The sequence below is a fragment of the Seriola lalandi genome, unplaced genomic scaffold (assembly GCF_002814215.2).
Source record: "Seriola lalandi dorsalis isolate HSWRI2012SDOR001 ecotype SW California unplaced genomic scaffold, Sedor1 jcf7180002054606, whole genome shotgun sequence".
NCBI classification, from domain to species: Eukaryota; Metazoa; Chordata; class Actinopteri; order Carangiformes; family Carangidae; genus Seriola; species Seriola lalandi.
The window spans coordinates 2,416,185-2,441,767 of record NW_019525159.1 but is presented as its reverse complement, the minus strand read 5'-3'; the positions used below and the strand labels follow the sequence as shown (position 1 = coordinate 2,441,767).

The 25,583-nt window shown below is 38.8% G+C and overlaps 1 protein-coding gene across 3 annotated transcripts; it reads right to left on the bottom strand.

Moving 5' to 3' along the window:
- Positions 1-1,436: 1,436 nt before the first annotated feature.
- On the bottom strand, positions 1,437-24,346 carry fubp3 (far upstream element (FUSE) binding protein 3). Of its 3 annotated transcripts, none has more exons than XM_023419596.2 (19): positions 24,195-24,346; positions 20,001-20,112; positions 17,773-17,806; positions 16,999-17,048; positions 16,772-16,843; positions 15,555-15,612; positions 14,679-14,841; positions 13,051-13,149; positions 12,737-12,841; positions 12,547-12,649; positions 11,589-11,689; positions 11,062-11,191; positions 7,214-7,374; positions 6,856-6,929; positions 6,617-6,693; positions 6,164-6,220; positions 5,888-5,938; positions 5,625-5,752; positions 1,437-2,218 (listed from the first exon to the last, which is right to left on the bottom strand). In XM_023419596.2, the coding sequence occupies exons 1-19, from the start codon at positions 24,288-24,290 to the stop codon at positions 2,186-2,188; spliced, it is 1,704 nt and encodes a 567-aa protein (XP_023275364.1). In that variant the 5' UTR covers positions 24,291-24,346; the 3' UTR covers positions 1,437-2,185. The 3 variants fall into 3 exon arrangements, with proteins under 3 accessions (XP_023275364.1, XP_023275365.1, XP_023275366.1); XM_023419597.2 differs by having other exon boundaries at positions 17,773-17,803; XM_023419598.2 differs by lacking the exon at positions 1,437-2,218 and adding an exon at positions 3,161-4,627.
- Between the last annotated feature and the right edge of the window lie 1,237 nt (positions 24,347-25,583).

Below are 25,583 nucleotides of genomic sequence, written 5' to 3'. Positions count from 1 at the left end.
AAGAGGCTCGATCATGTTAAAATAATAGATGGGGACGTTTCAACTTTAATGACAAAATAACAGCAAGTAAAAGATACATAATGGGAAATTAAGAAGTTTTAGATTTTGCTCGAAAATGTTGGTTTTCTTTCATGTATTTTGCTGATTAAAAGTGAGAATTATTGTCCAAGAAAGTGGCTTTTCCTGCAAAAATATAATTTGCATTGAAACGTGCGTTGCTAAAATATTCCCAATCACACACACACACACACTCACACACACTTCTGTAAACTGCTGCTGTCTAACCAGCTGGGTGAAGAGAGTGCAGAGTCTCTCGGGATGCTCCGCAGGGTCATTAAAAACAGATTAAGGTAGCTGCCACAGTGTGGAGGAGACTGAAGATCGGCTTATCTGTTGCAAAGGTGAGAGGGCTGAAGTCCCTCCTCCCTGCTAAAAGAGCTCCCCCCTCCCCTTTTTTTCTCCCCCCTCTCTTGTTGGACAGGACAGGGGGGCTGGGGTAGGACACCTGCTTGATTTGGAGGAGGTGGAGGTGTGTGTACCTTAATTTACACAGCAGGGAAAACGGTTTTAAAATTATTTTAGCCCACACTCTGTTGACTTCAAACATTATGACCTGATTTAATGCAACATATTTTTTAATTTAATTACAATTTGGAGGTACTTCTAATTCCATTGTACTAAACAAAATATAATCAACTAATAAAATTTGATGTAATGTTAAAGGTTAAACTTCCCAGCAGTATCTAAAGCAGCCCCACCTTTACCAGCTGCAACATTATAATGATGCTTACACATTAATGCATTAGTTATAATATAATAATAGTAATATATTCTGAAATGGGTAATTCTGCAGAATGAGTACTTTTACTTTTGTTACTTAAAACCTATTTAACACTAATACTTATGCAAATTTACTTCAGTAACGTTTTGAACAAAGGATTTCTACTTTTACCCTCTACCACTGTTTTTTCTAGGCTGTTACTGCTATACTTTTACTTATGTAAATGTTCTGAGTACCACACAGACGTGCTGAATTATTGTGAACATGTAAGATCAATCAAACAGATCGATAAAGGTCAATAATAAAACCATTCCTTGCTATAAAGCAGAGTTATGATGCAGTGAATGAGCCTTAGTTTGTGGAAGACGTACTCTGATCTTTTACTTAAGTAAAGGGCATATAGGAACACCACCATGTAAAATATTCTCCATGACAATTAAATGCCCTGCATTTAATATTTTCTTCTGTTAAAGTAGCCTACACAACTATTATCAGATGAAAGTAAAGTGTCAAAAGTGCAGAATGACTGTTTTCATACTGTTACAGTACTGTTTACTGTCACTGGTGCCTTTTGAATACATGTTGTATTTTAACATTTAAACTGGTTGAGATACAACGATCTGTTAAATCTACGGATTTAAACCATAACAATGCATGAAGTAAAAAGTATATTTGCCTCAGAAATGTATAAGTACAGGTATTCAGTAGCAGAAAATGCAAATACTCAAGTAAATTTCCAAAGTACAATACTTATGTCAGAACATCCATTAAAAATGAGAAAAAATCCAAAAAAAGATGACACATAAATAAATAATTCCATGTGTATTATTACACAACATTTTAAAGTGTATGTTGAGCTTTTTTTTTTGTTTGTTTTTTTGTTTTCCCCAAGATTTTTTTCCCCCAAGAAAAGAGTTGTTTGATGCATTTGGTCAGTTTTAACTTGTAGATTGAGGTTTTGTTGAATATTTTGTCACTTGCCCCTGAACATTAAATAAATCCTTTGGGCAGCACTGTCCCAAACTCGAATCATACTGTATCCTACTCTAAATATCAGGATTTAAATTCTGCAGCATAAAATAACCCCCACAGGAGGAAAAGGTGTCCATGAATGATATTAATAATAATCGTGCCTCTTAACCTCCGTCTGCGAACCATCCTGAAACAACTACATTATTAGACGCCCACGTTAGACCACCAGGTCAGAAGTGTCCACGGGGACAGCACGTTAAAAAGGAAGAGGATCAAAATCAAGGGCTGGATTTGGAAACAGCTGCACAGCATCAATGTGGGGGCCAGTATGGGGCCGTGCAGGGTCCACTGTGGCAGGAGCCTCCCTGCTGAGCGCAAAGATGTGCAGTGACAAAAGCTGGAAGGAGTCTGGAGGGGGTGGAGAGGAACATCTCACTGGACAGGAGTCTGAGGGATGAGATGCTGCTACAGTTTACATGCGAAGAGAGGGAAAGGATGGAAGTATTACATGGATTGTTTAGAAAGCAACGAGACATGGAAATGTAGGAAATCTGCTAATAATGAGCAAGGAAAAGACTGACAATTGTCATGGAAAAAGAAAACCATAAAACAGCAGCATCATTGACCAAATCACCATACCTGAAAGCACACCCGATAATGTATTTTGGCGTTTAAACAGACCAGACAGATGTGGATGTTGATACCAAACAGATTATAAAGATGGTGCTCATGTCAGGTGTAAAAATAAATTTAGGAAATGTAATTTGGGGGCAATTGTATCACTTGACAAACAATTTTCTGAGGACAGACACAGCTTATTACTTTGTTTAAATAAAATTTCAACAGTATTTGTGCAGATATTTTAATATCTGGCATATTTAAATGAAAACTTTTCCCACAAGAAGCAGTGAGTAAAGAACTCCTCTCCCAAATTTAATCTAAAAAACAGAAACAAAACATCAGAGTACATGCAGTGAGCGATCTCTAAAGACACAGAAACAATTCCTATTTGCTGTTACACTTGCAGCTATGTGGTGATGTGATGGTGCAGCGCATTACAACAGTTACAACTACATTAAAGTGGAGCAGTGGAGAAATGTTGCAGTTAACATTAAGTAACGATAGTATAACTCAACCACAAGAGAGGCTTGCGGAAAATTTATTTGAATTTGAGAACTGGCAATAGACTATAGAAAATATATATTTTCTGCTTATAAAACATGAAAACATACAGTCGGCCTATATATCCTCTATGTATCATTTGTTAGTATACACAATAGAGCTTCAGAAAGTTTCCAACGTGAAACTCAGAAAATTGAACACTTGGTATCAGAATACAACAGAGGACATTCAAATGTTTATAATATTCATCAAACAGAAAATCAGCTTAACAGTACACAATAAAGGTAGTCTGGATGTTTTTTAATACATGGTTAACTGTACACATAAAGGAAAAAAAAAACAAACACCATAATTAGACATTTTGAAATTATATCCCTTTTCATTAAGAAATGACGTTAATACCAGAATCATTTTTCCATAGTGATGCATCATTTATATCATTTATATTAGATCACACAAAGAAATAAAAAATTAATTAAAAAGTTATTAGCATTGGACTGAGTCCAACGCCCCACTGAGTCCACAGCGAGGGCTCAGTGTGGCGTTAGTGAACTGGGAGGTACCAAATAAGAGTTTTTGATCATAATACTTAACATAAAAATACTACATTAATTATTACACAGGTAGAAGTACAGAGGCTTAGCAGTCTTGAATAGTTCAGGTACACAACATACACAAAAAAAATCTACCACTTCTTATTTTTCTTCATAACAAGATGCAACATCAAATTTCAAATCACACATTCACAATCTTTGAACATTTTCAGTATGAAAACAGAACAGAAAAAGAGGGACAATTTTCCTGCAACACTAATCACAGGAAAAAAATAATTTTTTTTTATATAAGTATATATATATATGAAACATATATATTTAAATTAACAGTCAAATATATGAGCATATATACATAGTTTTACAAGGTAGCAAAGGCAAAAAAGCTATTTGCAACATCCCCCTAAGTCCTATCAGATCAATGTAATAAATTATCCATGACATTTCCATTTGAAAAAAGAAAAAAAACATCTTAAAACTACAAGTTAAAAGTCTGTCAAAATATAAGAGAACCCATCTTTGTTTCAAAAGTGAAATAAGATATTGCACCTTTTTTTTTTTTTTTTTTTTTTTTTTTAAACCAGAGTACAATAAAATGACAATGAAAAACAGCATACAATGCACAACAGGAATTAAATTAGAACTATTGCCACTGGCTGACATTAATCCTTTTTTTTTTTAAACCTTGTAACAAAAATACATTTGCTGTAACAAAACATCACAGTTTCATTTCACTCAATTATGTAAAAGGAAAACATTTTAACACACCCTTTAAACATCTTATGACATACGACAAAACGGTATTCAAGACTGCTAAGCACATAATCATGGTTTCATTTCAACATAACTAGAAAAAATAGATCATATTGCCTTTTGAAATGTTACAACTCTTGGGTTCATTTTGGCGGTACAATCAAAGACAGGAAAATATAGAAAAACGAAACAGCTCTCTCAAGTCCAAAAAGGGATCCCAGATACTGTCTATCCAAAATAACAGTGTACATAAGCATTTAGTAACAAATAAATGTTCCTGATTTTAGAAATATTACTTTATCATATAAGTCATTCTACAGCTAGTGTTTCTCACTAAGAAAAAAAGTCTTCAAGGCGTTGCAAATCTTGAACCCCCTCTGTTAAAAAAGGGTTGTTTTCATCCTCTCAGTGATTCAAGTCTTTAACCTGGGCGTCGCCTCTAATGATCCTGGAGAATAAAATCAATTTGTTGATCATTGCTCTCAATATTAACCATATTGCAGCTGATTCCAGTGGAGACTTGTAGTAAAAAACTCTAACATTTGTTTAGATTTTAAAGGAAAAGTTGTATTGTATTCAAGATTTTTCTTGTTGTCATAGACCTCCACTGTTTTCCAAAATATATGCAAAACACCCATCTTGCACTGGGTGCAATGTTTCATCCTTGCAATGAACTGTAGTTTGGTAACTATTTACAGCAGCAGGAAGGTGTGTGTGGGACTGACACCTAAAAAATGTTCCAAACAAATACTCAAGTGCAAATAACTATTTTTTCAATAGAATGGTTGTTTGTTTGTCCACAACCAACAGTTATTCAATTTACCATCATTTAAGACAAAGGAAAACTCCTCACATGACCATTTGGCCATCTTTGTTTAAAAATGTGATTACACGATTATCAAAATAAATCCAGATTAATTTTCTGTTGATTAATCGACTAATCGTTTCAGCTCTCTTCTGTTTTAAGTAACATTTACTAATAACGACAGTTCCTAGCAGTTTTAGGAAATGAATGAGCCTTAAAATTTTATAATGTGTTTGTGACCTATTTATACATATTTACACTGAGTTTCCAGTTTATTAGGTACATCTAGCTAAAACTAATGCAATCTAATACAACAGCCCTGCATTAAATCCTCTCCAATTATTAAGGTTACAATACTGAGTTTTTTTTTTTTATGTTGGATTTTATCCATCCTAATATCAATGGTTAACTAAGGTTAACTAAATTAACACCTGTCTATATATGCAGTACAATTCAACAGCACCACAAACTACATCCTCTAAAATAACCGCACAGTTGAATCTACACTTTTTTTAAAATGGTTGACTGATGGACCAACACATTGTTTGTTTTGGTCTTTTCATGCTTGTTTATCCTTTTAACATCTGTACTGTGAAGCTGTGAGAGACATGTTGAGACAGTGCTCAGAGTTGGTTCTCACCTGAAGGCCCGGGGCTTGTGTCTGCTGTGCGCCCTGGTTGAAGTAGGCCATCGGCTGTCTGTAGAAGTCAACCCAGGCGTTGTAGTCAGGATTAGAGGTCTGCTGAGATCCAGGACCGGCTGTCTGGCCTGAAGGGCAGGAAAAAGCACCAGTGAGGAACAATCAAGAATATTAAGTCACATTTGCAGCTTTGAAGTGTGATGGCAGAGCTCACACTTGCCTTTTAGTTTTTATTTTGCTTGTAAAATAAAACAAGGACTCACCCCAAGCTTTGTTGTATTCAGGAGCGGTGCTCTGGGCTTGGTTTTGCTGACCTGTAAACAAGCATTAGAAATGTTTGAAACATTTAATACTGCAGCTTCTTTAATTGTAAATGCTTGCATTCTTTCATTCACGCATTTCATCAGGCTAGTCTGAATAAGTTTAAGTGCACATAAGCAAAGGAGAATTCAATTGAAACTTAACAGGAGAGTAAAACAAAGTGGGCCTTGAGCTGGCTGTTCAAACAAAATATTCTTTTCTCTCTGAGTGACACTTGCCTAGCTTTTTATAATACTGCTCCCAGTCCATCTGGCCCGTCTGGGATCCATTGTGACCTGAAACCAGACACAGATAACACCACCAGAGTTACTGAGAGTGAGCTTAGCTTTCCCCCTTTTTCACCTTCTGCTCATGTCTGCAATTATGCTTCCTAATGATTTCCATCGACAAATTTTAAGGAGGGAACGCAACACTCCTCCCAGCCTGCACAAGACTTTGATAAAAGTCTCTGATAAAACTCGTCTGGCTTCGCTCTGAGTGACATTTAGGGGTAATGAAACAATTTAAGACATAAAAACTGTTTATGTACTGTTTGTTCCCTCATTGAGTCAGGCATTGACTACAATTCTCCAGCTGTGGAAAGATCAGATTTTCTTGATTTGTTGTGTTTTTATACTGAGATTTTGTCTAGAAAACACAGACCTAGTTTAATTCTTAGTGCTTTGACTTACTGTGGTCCTGTTGGCCTTGAGGCTGCCATATTTGAAAGGTTGTACCCCATCCTCCAGTCATGAATGTCTGAGGCCCACTTCAGGAAAAATAAACAGATAATTCAAAGTGAGAAAAGAAACAACTTCAAAACCAATTTCCCACTGAAGACACTGTCAACACTATGAGCACAGGTTCACCCAGTAGTCCACAAGCTAATGTATCAAAATGTGACATGGTGAGGAGAGAAACTGATCCTTACTGTTGAGGAGGAGTGGTTGGTCCTTGGTTGTAGGGATTCATACCGAAGTTGCTGTTGCTCCCCATTCCTGGGCCCTGGAGCAGAGAAAGGGAAGAGGAGGCGAGTGAGAGACCACACTTGTGTTTAAAGGGAGCCAACAGGCAAGGTCAGAGGGCAGGGCTGGCTGCTGATGCACTCCATTAAGTCCATTTGATGGATTCTTCATGTTTAACCTCTGGTGACATCCTGCTGGCCACCAGGACCACAGCAGCCTAGCTCACCCCAGCAGCTCCCCGCATTGACATGTGTGCTCATGAATATCAGGCTAGACAATAGTGTTCTGGGGGAGTACCAGGGGGGCTGGAGCCAGACCACCTACCCCAATTCTCTCATCGATCAGCTGGCGGGCCTTTTCCAACTGCTGCGGGGTGCCTCGGATGGAGAAGATGCGCACGTTGGGGTCGGTGTTGGGCGGCGGGTTTCTCTGTAGCTCCACGTGGGCACGAGACTGCTCTTTGATGTTCTTGATGGTTTCTCCACCTATAAAAGCATCAAGTAATGATGAGTTTTCAACATTTTTCTTTGTGACTGACATAAGACTTCTACAACAGTATTGTGACATAGTCCTCAAAGCGGCTGTATTTGATATTTTTTAAAACAATCTATCAAATGACAAAGACAAAACAATGTGAGAAGGGTTGCTCACAATGATGAACCTGCAGGGAATTATCAGCTGCTCCTCTCAGCTTCACAGAGCTTTATAGTGAGTTTTGGCTCACTGTTTAGCCGCCTGGCACACAACTTTAACATTTTGATTCACACTCGCTTGTTTTCAGCTGCAGTAGGCAACTGTTTTTAGCCCTCTGGACATCACTTGCTCAGCACCGAACAATAGACAGACACAGTTAACAACTAGCTGGTTTATTTCCCTCAGGACTTGGTAGAGACCAATACCAGCTATAAGAATATTTGACATAACTTAGTGTGGTGTTCACATCTGAACCCCCCTTTGCCTCACTGCTTGGTGACGTATGAAATAAGTATGTATCCTGGGGACAAAATGTCATAATATGCCATACCCATTAATGTCATAATGGGTATAGCATTATGTTGCCAAAGCAGAGTGTTTATAAACCCTAACACGACTAAGTCTGTACCATTACAACCGTCTGGATGACATGAACGAATCTTTTCCCATCTCTACCATCCATCCTATATGATATGAACGCAGCGTTAGGCCAGACTTCTCTACACCAGAATCCCACTCACTCACTTCACTAAACTGATGTGATAGTTCTACCTTATGAAGACTCTGGCATGTGTCCCACCACTTATCTACCATTCTGTGGTAACATCCATGCAAATCGGTAAACAAAAGGAGACATCTCCTGCACACACAACCCCCCCCCCTGCATCAGATGCCAGCTTCCCGACGTGTGGGGAGAGCAATTACACCAGCAGGGAGAAATGAAACAGAGCTGGCAGGAGAAAAGGGCCAAAATTGAAGCGTATCCTCCTTCTGGGATATCATTTGTCTCTTTTACCCTTTTCATTCTTGACTCTGTGTTGTCCTCCGTGATGAGAGGAGGGAGTGAACGGGGGGCATACAGCCGCCCCCCCCTCCACAATGCCCATCTAAACGAAAAAGGCTGAGGGTGCTTCCCGGGGGGACACCAGGGCTGTCCCAACATCAATTACACATTTGTTCACTTGTGGCTGACACTCGGATGACCCTGGCTGACCTCCGAATGAAAACGCTCATCAAAAACCTCTCCTCCTCCCGTAGCCTATTCCTTGCTGCCAACAGACTGCACATGGGCCATTAACCCATTGTCAACCAAATGAAACTTCTGCCTTAATGAAGCCATTATGAGCTCTTCTAGTCAGACAGCAGAGAGCAATGAAGACCCTGACTATTCATTTCATGGACTGGGCTGTAGTGAGGACAGATAATACGGGCCTTATTAATGAGACTGGTTTAGTGAGCTGGAGAAAAGGAGGGGATACAAAAGTGCAACTGGTGACGGCATTCAGGGCAAAGCCAAGGGACTGGTTAGCTGCTGGTGGTGGGGAAAAACTGAGACCTCAAGGGAAAAATAACACTGCCAGAATGTGTGACATGGAAATTATAAATGTAACAGCCGCATGAAACTAGGGCTGGGTGATAAAGTTGAAATATATTATATTTATTTAATATTCATTAATATCACTGCCCCTCTAGGAAGAGCCTTAAGTGGATTTTAGTTGTTTTCTATATTTTTCACTCTGTTGTGTTATGTATTGTTGTATTATATTATGTGCCCCAGATCTGAAATATTTAAGACAATCGACAGAAAATTAATCAGCTCAATGTTGATTATCAATTAATGATTTAAATTGCTTTTCTTCACTTCTAAGACAGAAAACTGACTATCTTTTGGTTTGACCTGACAAAATCGTTATAAGCCATCGACACGGACTCTAGGAAGTTGTGATGGGTATTTATCACAGGTTCCTGATACTTCATGTACCAAACAGTTAATTGAATAATTGAGAGCCTAATCAGCAAACTAATAAATAATGAAAATAATTGTAATTGTTAGTTTTGGTCCTATTTTTCTATCTTGTATTCTGTTGTACTGGTTTTATGATATGTAAACAAGCTCACAGTGTACTGTCCCACACTGTGTAGACTTACAAAATATATCTGGCAAGAAAATGTAAACAAAAGTCACATAAAAAAATCAAAATGATGCTCAGAACTCATCGTAACCACTTCACTTACTAATTTTGGTAGTGTTTTAACTCACTATTTACTTGGAAACAATATTGTAAAATAATTATGATATAATGGCAAAATTTCACTTACAAATGATAAAAGATGTCAATTTATGTTTTTGTTTCCGTTTAAGATTAAAGGCCATTTACTTCTCATGTTTGGGGGGTAGTGACAAAGCATCTGCATTTATTTTAGGAATACTTACACATCAAACTAAACTGGAGATTTCAACCTAAACAACTTTCCGTTTTAAAACTGACAGATGCAACTGAAAGTTCTAGAAAACCTAGTAACTGAACCTTGAGTTTAGATTATTTTGGATTAAATCTCATGAGTTAAATTGTACGACGCTTGTTACGGCTCTTGCACCAAGTTTGAGCCGGTAAAGTCTGAGCAGGTTGGTGGGTGGCTTGATTCATCACAAGCAGTGTGTGTGTAGGAGGTCAAAACAGAGGGGCAATGGGCTGCATATGGCATCGTAAAGATATTAATCACCGCACCCTTTAAGGGACGGCTGACAGCACCCAGACCCACCGCCATCTCCACCATATTGGCCCACTTCATATGCTAATGCATAGAGAGGGGGACGCAACGCCCAGGTTTATTTGTTTCCCTCGGCCCACTACATGCACAAAAGCCACTTGACATTTCTATTGCCATGTTTTTATCTTAGGTAAAGAGGCCCCCCCCTGACCCCACCCACCACTGCACATACACACACACACACACACACACACACACACACACACACACACCACAACGCGACACACACACACATATACATATACACACACACTCACTCACACACACACCTCCTTCCAATGCAATGGTCAATGACTTTTAAATAGCTGGCAATAGAGTGGGCATGAATAGCCAATAAGCTAATTCCTTCTATTCATTCCCTCGCTGCACTCTATTGGGCTGAAAGACCCTCATTAGATGCCAGGCAGCCTTCCACATGATTGAGGGCTGTTATTATGCACCTTTAACAATTAATGTCACATTACACGCATTATCCCCGTCATTAAGCCCTTAGTGAAGCCAATGAATGCCACTTGTGCTGTATACATGAGCCCTGGAGGGAGAATAGGAGGGTGGTCACTCAGCCCCCCCCTCTTCTCATCAGTTTCACGCAGTGGCAGGACACCAAACGGCGTTCAGTTATTAAAGGAAATCGGCATCTGGCGAGTTGGATATACTCTTATTAAGACTGTCTGTGTTGGTGAACTGTGCATTATTTTTCTATGACAGCAAGTTGAGTCACAATGTAGCACATGTGGGAGAAGAAGACCAAACAGCGAGACACCAATTAAACAAAGCAAGCTCACATTTCATGGAAAAGTTTTATATACAAGCCACTAATAAAAAAAAAAAATCTAAGAAGAGCTCACTGAGGAGCTAACAGTATCAACAGGTGTTTAAATCAACCAAACATGATAATAAAATGTGACAAATAACACAATCCTTACCTTTGCCAATCACTAGGCCACACTTGTCAGCAGGTACTGCGTATGTCACCTCCTGCAGTCCGCCAGGTCCTCCCATGTTACTGTCACCTCGCCCTCGACGTCCCATTACTCCCCCAAACCCATCTCGCTCCTGGAGGGAGGGAACCAGAAGATAAAAAACCCCCAAAAGAGTCAATAATAGAAAGAGATGGAGGAATTTTGCGGTTGCCATTGACCCAACACAAACACTCAACTGATATTTGCTATAAAGGTCAAGGAAGAACAGTACAGCAGCATTAGCTCCCTAAATTGCTTCTTACAGAATCCCTACTGATGTTTTATCTAAGCACTCAACGTATTTTTATTTTATTATAAACAGTGTAAGAAACTTTTACAGGTTGACTTTAGTCCTAAAAATGAAGAAGATAATGAGCCTCAGCAACACTTAGATAAGTAAAATATATTTGGTTTATAATCTGATAAATCTTATGTAAAAAGAAGGGTTCAGTGGAAAAAAGTGTTTTTTATTTCAGATGCTGTCCACATACCTGAGCTGTTTGAACCAATTCATTGATGAGGTGGACTGCATGGTGGCAGTGGTCTGCCTGGCCCATCACCTGAGCAACTCGGTCTGGACTGACTCCATCATCTGGACAAGTACGAGAGGAAAAAAGGTCTTTAACTGCTCTGAGATCAAAACAAATTTACAATCAAGTTCTATAGGTGATCAAATGTCTCATATTCGGATATTTTTCTAACTTAAACATTGTTCAGGTTTAAATTTCACAGCTCAGAAGTAGTGAATCAGCAAACGCTAAACTTGGATGATCAGACTGGAGTAAACATCACTGTCTATGAATTCTGATGATTGAGAAGCTCTGCCTGACGCTCAGTCACTCTGCATTTTTATATCAGCTGTCAGACGCTCGGACTCCCACCAGGACAAACCAGGTCAAAGTCTCCTACTGCACTGAAGCTTTGGTGTTGTCTGTCCCTTCTTAGTTGTTCTGGATAAAAGCGTCTGCCAAATTAGTAAATGTAAGAGAAAGTCTGTGTCAAAAGTATTTGTTTTCCTAATGACACATACTGTTTTTCAACATAAACAGGAGGATTTCATGGAGTACTGTCTACTTCAGTAACTTCAGTATCATACAGACTTAAAATGTTTATTATGGGTAAAGCTGGATTTATACTTGACACAATGGGTTCTGCTGTAGATACCTACAGTGTAGATTTTGATTCATAGATCTGCGTCTTATTTTGCCCATGATAGTACCATCACAACACTAGATGGATTTATCGTATTTGATCAGGCTGTTTTGTGCTTTAATTATATTTCCAACATAAACCGTTTGGATTCTTCCATTCATTTTGGATACGCCCGACAGGCGGTTATGCACATACTGGTAGAACTGGATTTACAACAAGGTAACTTCTATTCCGCCTTCTGAATCTACAACTACTGATTCAGTTATATTTTTGAGGAAGTGCATGTCATCTTCTTACCCTGTTTAAACTGGATCCTGACCCCGGCATCATTCTGAATCTTCTTGATCATCTCTCCGTTCCTGCCAATGATGATACCGACAGCAAATCTGGGCACAACCACCTGAAAAATGAGGACAGAAAGAAGGGTTCAGACAAATAATGATAAATAAATGTCCAGTATTTGAAAAGCTGAGAGGCAGGCTCTTACATCAAGACTGCTTCCCCCCATTTTGGATCCAAAGTCTGCTCTGCCAGCCCTGAAGTCTCCTTGGTCCTTGTCCCGGATGAGCTTCACCACAAGTTCACGGGCTTGCTAAAGAGAGGATCGAGAGACACAACAATTTAAATTATTTAAATCATCGAATGCTGGATGTGAAGCGAAGCAAAAGTCCAGCCAAGAGCCTCTCAATAAAAACAAAGAGGTTTTCAAATGTTTGAGGCGAAGACTGAAGGCATAAAATGTGTAAAATTGAGTGTAAACTGGAAAGATAGTGGCACACACTGAGTTCCTCTGAGACCGACCTGCACTTTGTGGGGATCCCCAGTGATTCTCAGGGGCTTGTCTGCTCCAGTGGGCATGGGGTCATCCTGAATCATTATCATCTGCACTCCTGTTCTCTCCTGCAGGGGTACAATCAGACATAAGCAGAAACAAGAGTTACCTGGGGCCCAAAACACTATTCACACCAAATGGTGGAAATCCTGCCAGGTCTCAAAGAACAGGTTTTATTTTGATATACGCCAGAGGGTGAATTCTCATGGAGGATGTGAAAAGATATTTTCACATCAGTTTAAGAACATATCAGAGCATTCCCAATATACACTATAACTCGTATTTGCAAAGAACAATTTCTGCTAGTTAATTTAGAAAAGAAATACTCATAATCCGAACCATCCATATAAAATTTTATGTGAAAAAATGTCCATGTGTGCATCTACAAAGAAGTGTAATTGAGGTCTAAGGCTACAGATACTCAATGTTACTGTTATTGTCAACAAGTTCCATTAAAAAGACCAAAACAACCGATCAGCCCCAAGCCCTTTGATTCACACTGACTAAGGAAACTGTTTCCAGCCATAGATGTGGTGTGTTTGTGGGTATTTACAGTACAGGTTGGTGTGTATGTGGGATCGACTAAAAATAGGCCGCAGTGCCCATGTTCATTGCAGTGAAGATCATGTCACCCAAGGCAATGCTGTGGCTCAATGATGGGTTTTTAATAGCTGCAATAATAACAATGGAGCTCCATGGCACAGAGGAATAAGCAATATCAGGCTTTGGCCACACAGACCTTATCTTTAAGTCAGATCAACCGATTGTTGCTTTTGGTCTTTTTCGCGGTATTTGTTGACATTAAAAAATACAGTCTGACCACACCTTTCCTTTTAAACCTCCCTATTCATATGATTAACCCTAACACACTCAATATGTTTACCTTGTTACTCACCATCACTGTACAGACTGTGGAAAATACTTCTAAACAAAAAATTAGTCAGTCAAGAAAAATTAGTGGCGGACAGCAAATCTAACTGAAGATCAGTACCGCCTTATCTGAAGGTGAAGTCTCCCAGTACATGAGAGTTACACAGAAAAATAAAGAGCCAGGGACCACTGTCAGTGTTTCCTACTTCTAGCTCTGCAGTCAACTATATAATCAAGAAAATATATCTCCAAGCAGTGTCCACAGTCCTGAAAACTTAAGTCCTGGTCCAACTTTGACCTTGTATTCTCACATGCATTCAAACTGTTTTGTTTGTCATTACACAAGTTATCTAATAAAATTTAACTTCTTAATCGTAGTGGTTAATTTTCAATACGACTATTATAAATCATATGTGGCATAAAAATACGTAAGCCACATATCATGGCAAACTAAACTGGTTTTGTGCATGTTACTTTAAGTTGAACAAAGTCACTGCAGTGCAGAGGACAGTCACAGTATAATGAACACTCAGGACTGTTGCTTGACTGTCCATTTACTTTTCACTGCCTAATATGTGGTTTAAGTAAGTGGGTTCAACTAGACTTGATTAAACCCGTTACTCAGCAGTCACTAGTTAGTAGAGTCTCCCCAATCTCTACAACGACTGTGAACAATGAATTCAACTTTATCTAATTGCTAAATGTTCAGAATAAGCTACTACCACACCTGCAGCTGTTTGATGGTTTCTCCTCCTTTGCCGATGACCAGGCCAACTTTGTTGGCGGGGATGAGGATCTGTTGGATGGAACTGTTGCCGTCCATGTCACTGTGGAAGCCAGGACCATACCGACACTGCTCCACAATCTCACTCAGCAGCCTCTTGGCCTGCCTGTTGTGGGTGGAGTGAGGACCAAGAAGCACATTTGTCACCAGAGATACAGATTCTGCACAAAAACTGTTCTGCGTCACATTTTTCTCTGTCAAAGGTTGAAAGAGGTGTTCAGGTGATTAAGAGGAGATGTGAAAAGAGATTTGAGTTCGTGCCCTCTTTGTCACAACAATAGGGCACACTTTCCTCATGCTCTGTGCAGTTTCAGTAAATCTGTCAAAGTTGAGAGTTGAAAGACAAGTCTGTCAGCCACTGTTAATGCCAGACACAGACTGGTCTGTTACAATTGTCTTCACCAACTCTTTCACACCAGAGAGACTGCATAAATCAAAAGTATCAGAGGTGTGTTTTAGATGTGGTGCAGAGGAGGGCTCCCTTACAGGATTTACCTTTGCATTAGATCCAGAACTTTCTTTATTATTAAGGGATTTTACAACTTGTACAACCCAAAAAAGGTTTATAGAAATAGCATTACGTATCACTTAGGAAATGCAAATACAACATATTTCTGAAGAATTGTCAGCCTTATTTAAACTATATGGACACACTGCCAACACTGGTTTCAGATGTGATCTAAAAATATCATTACTATTGATTAGTCACGAGTAACTCAAAATTATTTACAGAGAGGGTATTTGGAGCTGTGTTTGTATGTCTTTGTATATGTGTATATTTTGTTAAAAAGAAATTATTCAAAAAAGGCTGAGACTTACTCAATGTTCTCTGGGCTGCCAGTCAGTGTGCAAGGTCTGTCCAACATGCCTCCGCTGTCTGTGACAAAATAATAAAATTAGAGATACTGCACAATCTCGCATATTAAAGAATGAGTAGTTAACTGTATGTTAGGTTAATTTTATTCATAGAGTGCAAAAATCACTAATTTGTCTCAAAAGACTTCACAGTCTGTACACCATATGGCACCCTTTGTTCTTATACCCCACATTTGGATAAGGTAAAACTCTCCAAGAGAAACCTCAAGAAAAAAACAAAAAACAAACAAAAAAAAAAAAAACAACCTCATGGAAGAAACCTCATGAAGAGTGACAGAGGCACCATCTTTCTTCCAGGAAGAGTGACATGCAATATAGAAGTCATGTGTACAGAATATACCAAAATAGAAACACATTGCAAACATATGAAGGCTGCGGGTCTGGAGGAACGCCAAGCAGCTTCCAGCCGTTTAATATACAAAAGGCTTTCACTCACAAACTTGATATTTGTATGTTGTCTTGGCTGTTGCTACTAAAAGAAAAATGTCTGTTTTAAGTGAAAAAACAATGGTACAAATCACGAACTGCCACTTTGAAAATTAGCACTAATACTTTCACATGTGGTTTCAAATATACCATCTCTCTGCCATAGTTTTAACAGAAAGACTAATTTTGCAAAAGAAAAAAGTAGTAGGACTCCTGTATTACACTGCATTTAATTGTGTGTACAGTGTCACTTGTTCCTGTGTCAAGCCCCACATACAGACATTTGATTCTAACAGACATTTGTTCTGTCAAACAGCATATTATTTAACCATTTTTCCCTACTCTGATAATATGATTAAATATTTGGAATGTACCTACAAGTTATTGATGACCCAGACTTTCCTGAAGGTTCCAGCCGAAATGCGACAAGTTTAGATTATTAATAAATTGACAAAAATCTAAAAGTGTTGTTTTCACTTTGCGATTGTGGGTTATTGAGTGCAGACTGATGGGCAAAATGGAAATGATCCATTTACAACACAATCAAGTTTGCAAAAAGTGAAGGGGTCTGAATACTTTCTGAAGCCACTATGTGTAGCTTGGGAACCTAATTAGTGAGATACATATATGAAGTTATGAAGCTTCACTGTGTTTCCAGTTTATGGCTCAAGCCTGTAGTTGCTTCCAGCAGCAGAAAGAGGTGGGCTTTGATAATGTGTTTAGTTACAACTTACCTGAAGCAATCTGGATCTTACAACCTGATTCCAGTTGAATTCTTGAGATCTGCTCTCCTCCTTTTCCAATGACTATGAGGAGAGGGGAGAGAAAAGACCAGTGTTAAGCCTTTTTGAATTTAGACCGAGGCCCCAAGCAGTGACCCAAAAACTGAGTAGAATGTCAATACTGGTGATTACATGTCAAACATCAGTACTGGCTATAAATGAACCCAAGGGCTACTTACTGAAGCCCACCATCTTATCAGGCACTTTGAAGTCTTCTGTCGCAAAAGCCCTGTGAGAGATTAGGACATGATTAATAACTCTGACCAAAGATAATAAAATCAAGACCAATCTAACACTAGACTTTTCTCTAAAGCAACTTGTGCATATAAACAAATGGATCTGACACTATTAAGGCTGCAACTTATGATTATTTTCATTATCAATCAATCTGTAGATTCATTTCTCAATTGTTTTGTGTGTAACATGTCAGAGATATTTGGGTCATTACCACAAAAGACTAAGAAAAGCAGCAAATATTTACATCCGAGGAGCTGGAACCAGTCGGGTCTTGCCATTTTTTCTTAAACGTTTAAAACAATTATCAAAATTGTTGGTGATTAATTTTCTATTTATGAACGAATCAACTGATTACATCTGCTCTGGAAACAATTGTTCTAAAATGACAAACAATGACTCTTAACAAAATTGTTTCCAAATAAATATGTCTGTCAAACAAGCAAAAATATCAATAGTCAATCACACTAAGGATCCAGCTTCTAAAATGTCAACATTTGTCACCCGTTTGTGTTTTTTGTCATAACAAAAATCAGTATCTGTGGTTTTGCGATATGTCTTTGAAGGTAAGATACAGCAACCTATGATGTTGACAAGATGTATTATTAGGGAGAATAAAGAATACGTGATCTCAATACTACCTAACTGAGGCAGATTAAATACGATGAATTCATCAAAAGTGCATTACAATAAACACAAACTGAGTTTGCTCTGCTCACCTTTGATGTACCATTGCACCGAGGTGGTTTCCTACTGAGAGAAAGGAGAAGAAAGCAAATTAACATATGAGAAATAAAGTGAGATCATGGCTAAAGATAATATTTTAAAACATCTGCTAAAGTGATAGCCAATGAAGCAGAAAAATCAGAAGGAATGAGTCGGTCCTGCAGGGGACAGGAGCAGATGGATATGGTCCTGCCAATCCTTCGTGTTCGTGTCTGACCCCACAGCGGGGGGCTTTCACCAGCATGGAAATCGGGCCTGCGAGTGTATGAGTGAGTGTTTCAATCAGAGCCGCTCAGAAAGAGAGAAAGGCAGCAGCTGGGTCAGTGGCTGCTGGTCCTGAATTGAATTTTGACAGGTAGCACCAAGCAAGGGTCCTGCAGGGTCACTGGAGGATGTGCTGCCATGGACGTGAACACCTGAGTTGATATCTAGCAGGTTCAATCAATTTTATGGTCGTTTGCACTGATTTCACTTCTTCTGGAAATGCACTGGGGTTAACGCTTGAGGATGGAACAGCTATGAATACAAAATAGGAGGTGCACTGAATTCATACAAGGACAAGACTGTGAGATAAAAGTGTGAACACCCTGAGTGCATTTGTATACTTGTACATTTGATAATTAAATTCTGAGCTCCATGAGAGCTACCTGCAGTGCTTCACAGACACCTTTTCTATAATTTCCCTTACACTTGGGGACAACCTTGACTGAGAAAAACCGAGGACAAATGGTTGCAAACAATAACAGCACGTCAAACAAACCTAAACCAGAATTGCATACGATTTATCTATCCATGCATTCAGGACTGAAACATCATACAAACGGCTATGACAAGATAAGAGGACGGGATAAATGACTAGTGTTCCCACTTCATGGATATGAAATGGATCAAATCTTTGTTTTGTGTGCCATGCACAATGAGATAGGATGACATTTTCTTACTACACTGCAGTGTCAGATACTTAATACTCCACACAACCATGAAAATATAAAACCACAGCTCTTATTTCACAGATCACAGTGTTTCGCCTACACAGCTCCACCTATGGTGCACTGTAGCCATTTTCACAAAGTACACAAAATCATAAATTAAATTTCTAATCAATTCAAAAATTGGCACACAAGTGAAGAAATTGAGCTGCTGTCACCAATGTAAGTGAAGAAGAGTTTGACAGGGATGAAAGGTAAAGTTTCACAGTTTTTTTCTGGTTTATTACACCCATAAAGCATTGTTACACTCAATTCAAACTGGGTCTATGTTTCAAGAATGATAAAAACACATCCAGCTTCACACATCTCTGCAGAGTCTCAAACTTGTACAGAGAGCTGATAAGACAAAATTATTTCATATTACATGCAGACCATAAATATAATGATTCTGCAATTTGATTCGATAGCAGTCTTACTTCTAAACCTCATTTGGAACACCTGGCACAAAATCTGAAGATAAAAATGGATTTCACATTTTGAAATATTTTGGAAAGGCAAGATCAATAAATTATATTTCTGTTTTATGTTGCTTGACTTTGTAAAGTCTTTTGAAATCTGGGGTTTCGTAAATGAACGACAACACTACAGCTATCAAACAAATGTACGGTCTGTCATATCCACTGAGACAGAAGGATCAATCCTTGTTCAAACATCTTTTGGGCATGAGCACATTTTTTTTCTGCTGCTAATATGTCCAGTTTTTACAGCAATTCAAACAGGTTCACTGTCTGTTTCCTTGGTTAGAATAACAAAAGATCAATCAGAGCTTTGGAGGCAATACGTCATCTTCCTGTGACAGAGCCAGAAAATTAGCGACAAGTGAGAGAATGAGATCTGCAGGTTGTTGTGTGCTGATTTACAGAAATAACTTTTCAACAGGCACAGTTCTTCGGTTGACATGGAAAACTTTGGAAAGTTAACAGCTCCAGGCAACCACTGCTGCGGCTTCTGTGTTGACTGAAAACGACTTTGGCTAATATGTCACTTGCTACTGATTGGTTAGAGCAAAAAATAACCACTTCCAAAGGGAAATGGCAATATGTCAAATAACTCAACTTTTTACGGCGGATGGAGCCAAATCCCAAAAGCTACACAAACACACACAGTTTGCAGAAGATGGCCACAGAGCATCTTATGTGGAGGAACATGTTTTTATGAAGGTATCCAGATACATAATATGCAGGTTAAATGCTAAAACATCAGGGATTTCTGTGTCTCTAATGAAGGCTTACCTCCATTGTCTAGTGAACGTTTTTGGCCTCCAAAGCCGTAGAGGGAGGGGTCAATGACAGCAGAGGAATTGTTCATGTTGGGCATCTGGTCTCCTCCCATCTTGGCTGCCATCTGGGGACACATCACAGTGGGTGTGCGATGGAATAAAGGTAAAAAAGTGGATAAGTGACGATATTCTTTGAACATACATTTCCTTTCCAAGACATCATCAAGGACAAGCCTTCAAGATAAGTGTGACACTTTCCCTTTTCTTCTTGCTTTCATCATGCATCAAATTTGCTGTGAAGCCTGTTGTGTGGAGTGTTATCGTTTTGACAGCAGCTGAAAACTGCACTTTGTACAATATTAGAGTAGCTTGAAGCAGTCTGCTACAGTTCTTGTTGAGACTACCGACACTGGTGTTTTCCTTGAAACATCTATCATGTGCCACCTCTCACTGACTAAACTGGCTTTTTCATGCTTTGGCTGACAAATGACACAAATCTTCATGGTGCACAGCAATATCTCAACTCACTGAATTTTCCAGTAGATGAGTTGCCTGAAAGTTACGACAGCTGCCTAGAGCACTGACACAAAAAAATACATTTCCAGTTCCTTATTCAAAGCCTGAAGTGCAGGCTGTTCGTACGAGCAGTAAGAAGGTACGATAATGATTTTATTCACACTGGTACCAGAGAGGTTATTTTACGAGCTGTAGTTTGTGCTAGTTTTATATTTGACTACTGTTCGGTGCATTTGCATAAAAAACAAGTAATTCACACAAGCTATGGCCAGCGATGTCATGTTCTAGGCTAAGTATTGAGTATTGTTTTAAATATTTTTGACATACTAATGCTGATACATTACCAGAGTTTCAGTACCGATACTTAAATCGATACCTTACTTTGAGCAATATAAACACAAACAGCTGTATAAGAGCTTTGGCTACAGGAACTGCAGTGTAAAATAAGTCATATGTGAAGAAAGAATAAACGAAAATATAAATGATACCAGCAGTTTTTACTTTCAGTACCAAAAGTATGGAGGCTCAACACCCCTCTTTAGTCATGCCATGTTAAAACACAGTACTATTAAAAGATAATCATATGTTTTTTTTTTTTTTTTATCCCCAGATCAAAATCAGTGACCAGCCCAAGGAATGATCTGTTAATTTCTGCACTACCTGACATACATTTCTCTATGCGTTTGCTGCATACACACTACTTCAAGAAGAGGGCACTTATTTGCATTACAGCTTAGATAAAAATCAATCTATGTCTATTCTCAAAATCATCCACTTGCCGACCTAAAGCAGATGCTCGTGTTCTGCGGTGATGGACATTTAAATCTTCAGTTTCCCTGCACGAGAGTGCCAACAGCATTTTCCACTCCCCATTAATCTACCGCCTCTCCTTCCATACAAAAGTATAGCATTTCAGAAAATTACACTAAATTGACATCTGCGCCTGACTGGAATTTTTTTCACAATATGAAAATATATTGACGGCAATTAGAGTCTTCCATCACCTTCAGGGATGATTATCTACTTCAGAGCCCACTGGTGGAAGCGAGAGGGGTGCAATGGAAATAAGGAAGCAGAAAAGGAAGCAGGTGTGGAGTGGCTGTTTCACATGGCATTACTGTAGCTACGTGTGTGTCAAGCAACATGGAAAACATTGTGGCTGAAGTCAATACTCAAGAAATGACTGCACTTTGTGAAACCAGCATTACTCAGAGTTTTGCTTCACTAGAGACACATAGCTGAGAAGTATCCTCTCAAACACCTGCCTGTTTTATCGACTGTGTCTACAGTATTTCTATTAACATATTAATTTCAGGATCCTAAGAGAAGTTGCATTGATTAAATTCCAGCTGGAACAGTGAAGCAAATATGCAACTAATTACAAACATAGTAAGTCGCTTTCTTCCGCAGTCTGGTGGTTTTTGTGGCAAACTGTCTGGTACAAACTTGTCTACCCCCACGATGTTCACTGAGGTCTCTGGGTAAACACCACCGTGGGACTCGACAGGCCTTCAAGGCAGACTCACTTCTTGAATGTAATCTTTGCTGAGCGAATATGTAAAAACTTTAATAGTAACTAGTCAGTCGATTTTCAAACTTTAAGTGTTAAAATATGTATTTAAATGTCTGATTTGTCTAAAAATAAATCAAATGAAATCACATGACATGTGGTCACATGAGAGCTAAAGTATTTAGTTTATATTTAGGATCTGAGACACCTTGCCCATTGGCCACAGTGGCACAACTGTTTCATCTGTAATCTACACTATTTGTGGCTGACTTCCACTAAATGAGGTTATTATCTTTAACAAGACATGGTGTGTTTATGTTTGACTGGTTTACAGAACGTAAATGTTAATGGTTACATTTAGGGTCAAGATGGGTACATTTAGTGACAGTGAGACACTGCCATTTTGAAAACAGTAGGTGTGCATAAGGAGGCAGAGTCCAATAATTAGCTAATGGCAGGCCTAATCCAGAGGTTAACATCTGCTGAGTTAATGGACCTTTACAGAGTACTCTGGCAATTGTTTAATTAAAAAAAAAAAAAAGAGCATTTAAAATGTATCTGATCTTGAAGATTTAAATGTCAGTGAGAGGCAGGTAATTTTTATTGCTGCATCTGTGGGAACCAACACCACACTATGCACAGCAGTGCAGAGAAGCATTGGAACAAGGCCTCCACTTCTCATCTCTCACCACTTGCCTTGTTATCATACGCCACTTCGATGTCTTGTGATAACATGCAAAATAACAGAGTGGCTACTCTTTTCTGTAAACAGTAGCAACAGATCCTATCTGTTGTTACTGTTAAGAGGATGATATGAAATGTGCATCCTCAGGTGGACGCTGTTGGTTTTGGCCAATCCCAGATCTTGTGAACAATGTGTGAGCACAGATAAGACAGTAGACGTCTGGGGGGGGGGGGGGGGGGGGGGGGGATGCAGTGGTCATGTCACTTGCTTTCTCTGCATGTGCTCAAAATGAGACAAAATGTACCTGACCAATAAATGCTTTAGACCTCCACATTTTTATTTTATTTTATAAATGTGCATTAAACTCTGACTATTCTGATAGATATTGGTGCACATCTTTTTATAATCATGCAAATCAGGATTAAAAATTTACAGATAGAGGTAGACTGTGTTTATAATCTACACTGGGGGAAGCTAAAGTAGCAGCTGTATGACTAAAGTCCAATTTGCACACTATTAAGTGCAGACAGTAGTTTACTAATCTTCTATTACAGCAAACAAACAGCGTTACTTTCTACCAATTTAATGACAGCACAACTACTGTGACCATCTCTGCTACATTCAACTATATCTGTTAAAGAGGTGAGCAGTGAAATGCTGGTTGTTTTCTGGATAGTTTTCAGGTATTTTCCAGGCAGCAATGGAAAAAAAACCTAGTGTGGCAACCAGGAGGAGTGGAGGGAGGCTTATTTGAACAGATGACGTTACATTACATGGCCTATCTGTTAGGACACACACGCTAGCAAGCTAACACCAGCTACACTAGCCTGTTCGGTTTTGTTATTGTGTGCAACATCTGCTTCGTGTTTTATAGACAAGCTTCATATGAGATTAAAGAAGGGAAATGAAGGGGTTTAAACGTCAGTGCTACATGTGGTTACTGACCAAGCTCTCAGTGTGTCTCTGTAACTGGGGCAACAACCAGTTTTGTAAAGCTAACCTGAAAACCAGCAGCGTGTCAGACTGGTGGGTTGATCAGGTTTCGTGTCTAAACTAAATGCTTAGGTTTTAATCACGTTGTGGGTCAAGACTCAGGGTCTCAAACTTGTTAGTGAGTTAGCAAGCTAAGCTAAGTGCAACTTCTGACTTGACAACAGGTTGCTGTGTGTCGACTTAACTTACTAAAGTTGCACAAACTTCGACATTACAAATGGCCTTCGTGTCTTCCGTCAAATATGACTTGTGTCGTCGTTTTTGACAGTTTTGACACTGTAAATTAACGCGTCTTCTGCTCTCAGTAAACTCTAATCTGTCCGCTCAGCTATCTCGGCTACTTAACGTTAGCCTGCTAGCTCGCTGGCTGGCTGCATGAGGAGTGTTTGTAGTAGGGGGTCCGGGGTGCCCCGACCAAAGTCCTGCCCTGATCCAACACGCTGACCCGCTGCTTGTGGTCCCGAAAGCATCACAAGCGCTGTGTTCGCTGGAGAGCGTTTTACCTGTCGGACCCGGCGTATCGTGTCTGCGAAGTCATCTTTCGTTCCGGGCTGAGCCACCGAGGCCTGTCCCTGAACCAGCTCCGCCATCATCATCATCCGCCTCGGCAGCTGAGAGCCACACTAAAAAAAAAAAAAAAAAAAAAAAAAAAAAAAAAACCAGCACACGTGCTAAGCCAAATCTCCGCGAGCCGCGTGATCTCGCGAGTTGATCGCAGACCACATATGTGCATTCAAGGGTGAGGTATGTTTGCTTATATATCACATTTCATACACATGTGCAATTCAAAGCGCTTTATTTTAATAATGCATTAAAACATAAATGCGGACAAAAATATTCAACCATCTAAATTTAAAGTAGAGAATTAGTAGAGAAAGAATTGAAAGGAGTCAAAGGCAGTGCAAAACATAAACGTTTTTAAACCTAATTTAAAGGTGGTCAAAGTCTTATCTGCAAGCAGTAACTAAATTATGCTTCTCCATATTTAGTTTGCACTCTGATAACAGAAAACACCTTCACTACAACTTTTTTTCTAACATATAAAATACGAAATAATATATATATAATATCAAAAATAATCAAAAAATATTTTTGTAATCATGTCTGATTAAAATCCATTTGATTGATATATCAAATACATAGGCTACACTTACTCAACCACTCACTCACACTCAGTTGGCAGTTTATTAGGAAAACCTAGATAAAACTAATACAGTCTAACAGTCAACAGTCCTGCAATAAATTATAGCTTCATGATGGTCATAATGTTTAGTATTTTAGAAAGGTGTTGATTCAACTGTTTGATCAATGTGGAGGCTGCAGTTTTTGGTGCTCTTCAGCTGTATTGTGTTATGTTAACAGGTGTTGCTATTACTTTTTACCCATTCTTATCAATGAGGCTTGGCTAAATAACAGAAACACCTCTCTGTATAATGCAATACAATTCAATAGCACCAGAAACTACAGCCTCTAAAATGATCAAACAGTTGAATCAACAGCTTTTTAACACAGTTTCATAAAAATGGAACATTATGACCTTCATGAAGGAAAATTTATTGCAGGACTTTTGTATTAGACTAAATTAGTTTAAGCTATGTGTACCTAATAAACTGCCATCTGCATATATATATATCTTTACAGTTATAATACAATACAATTCATACATATTCATTTAGAGTATTGGTTCTTTCTCAATCAGTCAATCAAAATGTGAAAATTGCCTGTAACAGTTTCCCAGAACCCAAAGTGATATCTTCAAATGTTTTGTTTTGTTTGACTAAGTTTCCATAACCCAAATATGTTCAATTTAAAATGTTCTAAAACAGAGAAAGGCAGCAACTCTTCACACTGGCCTTCACACTGGAAACATAGAAATAAATCCATGAATTGTT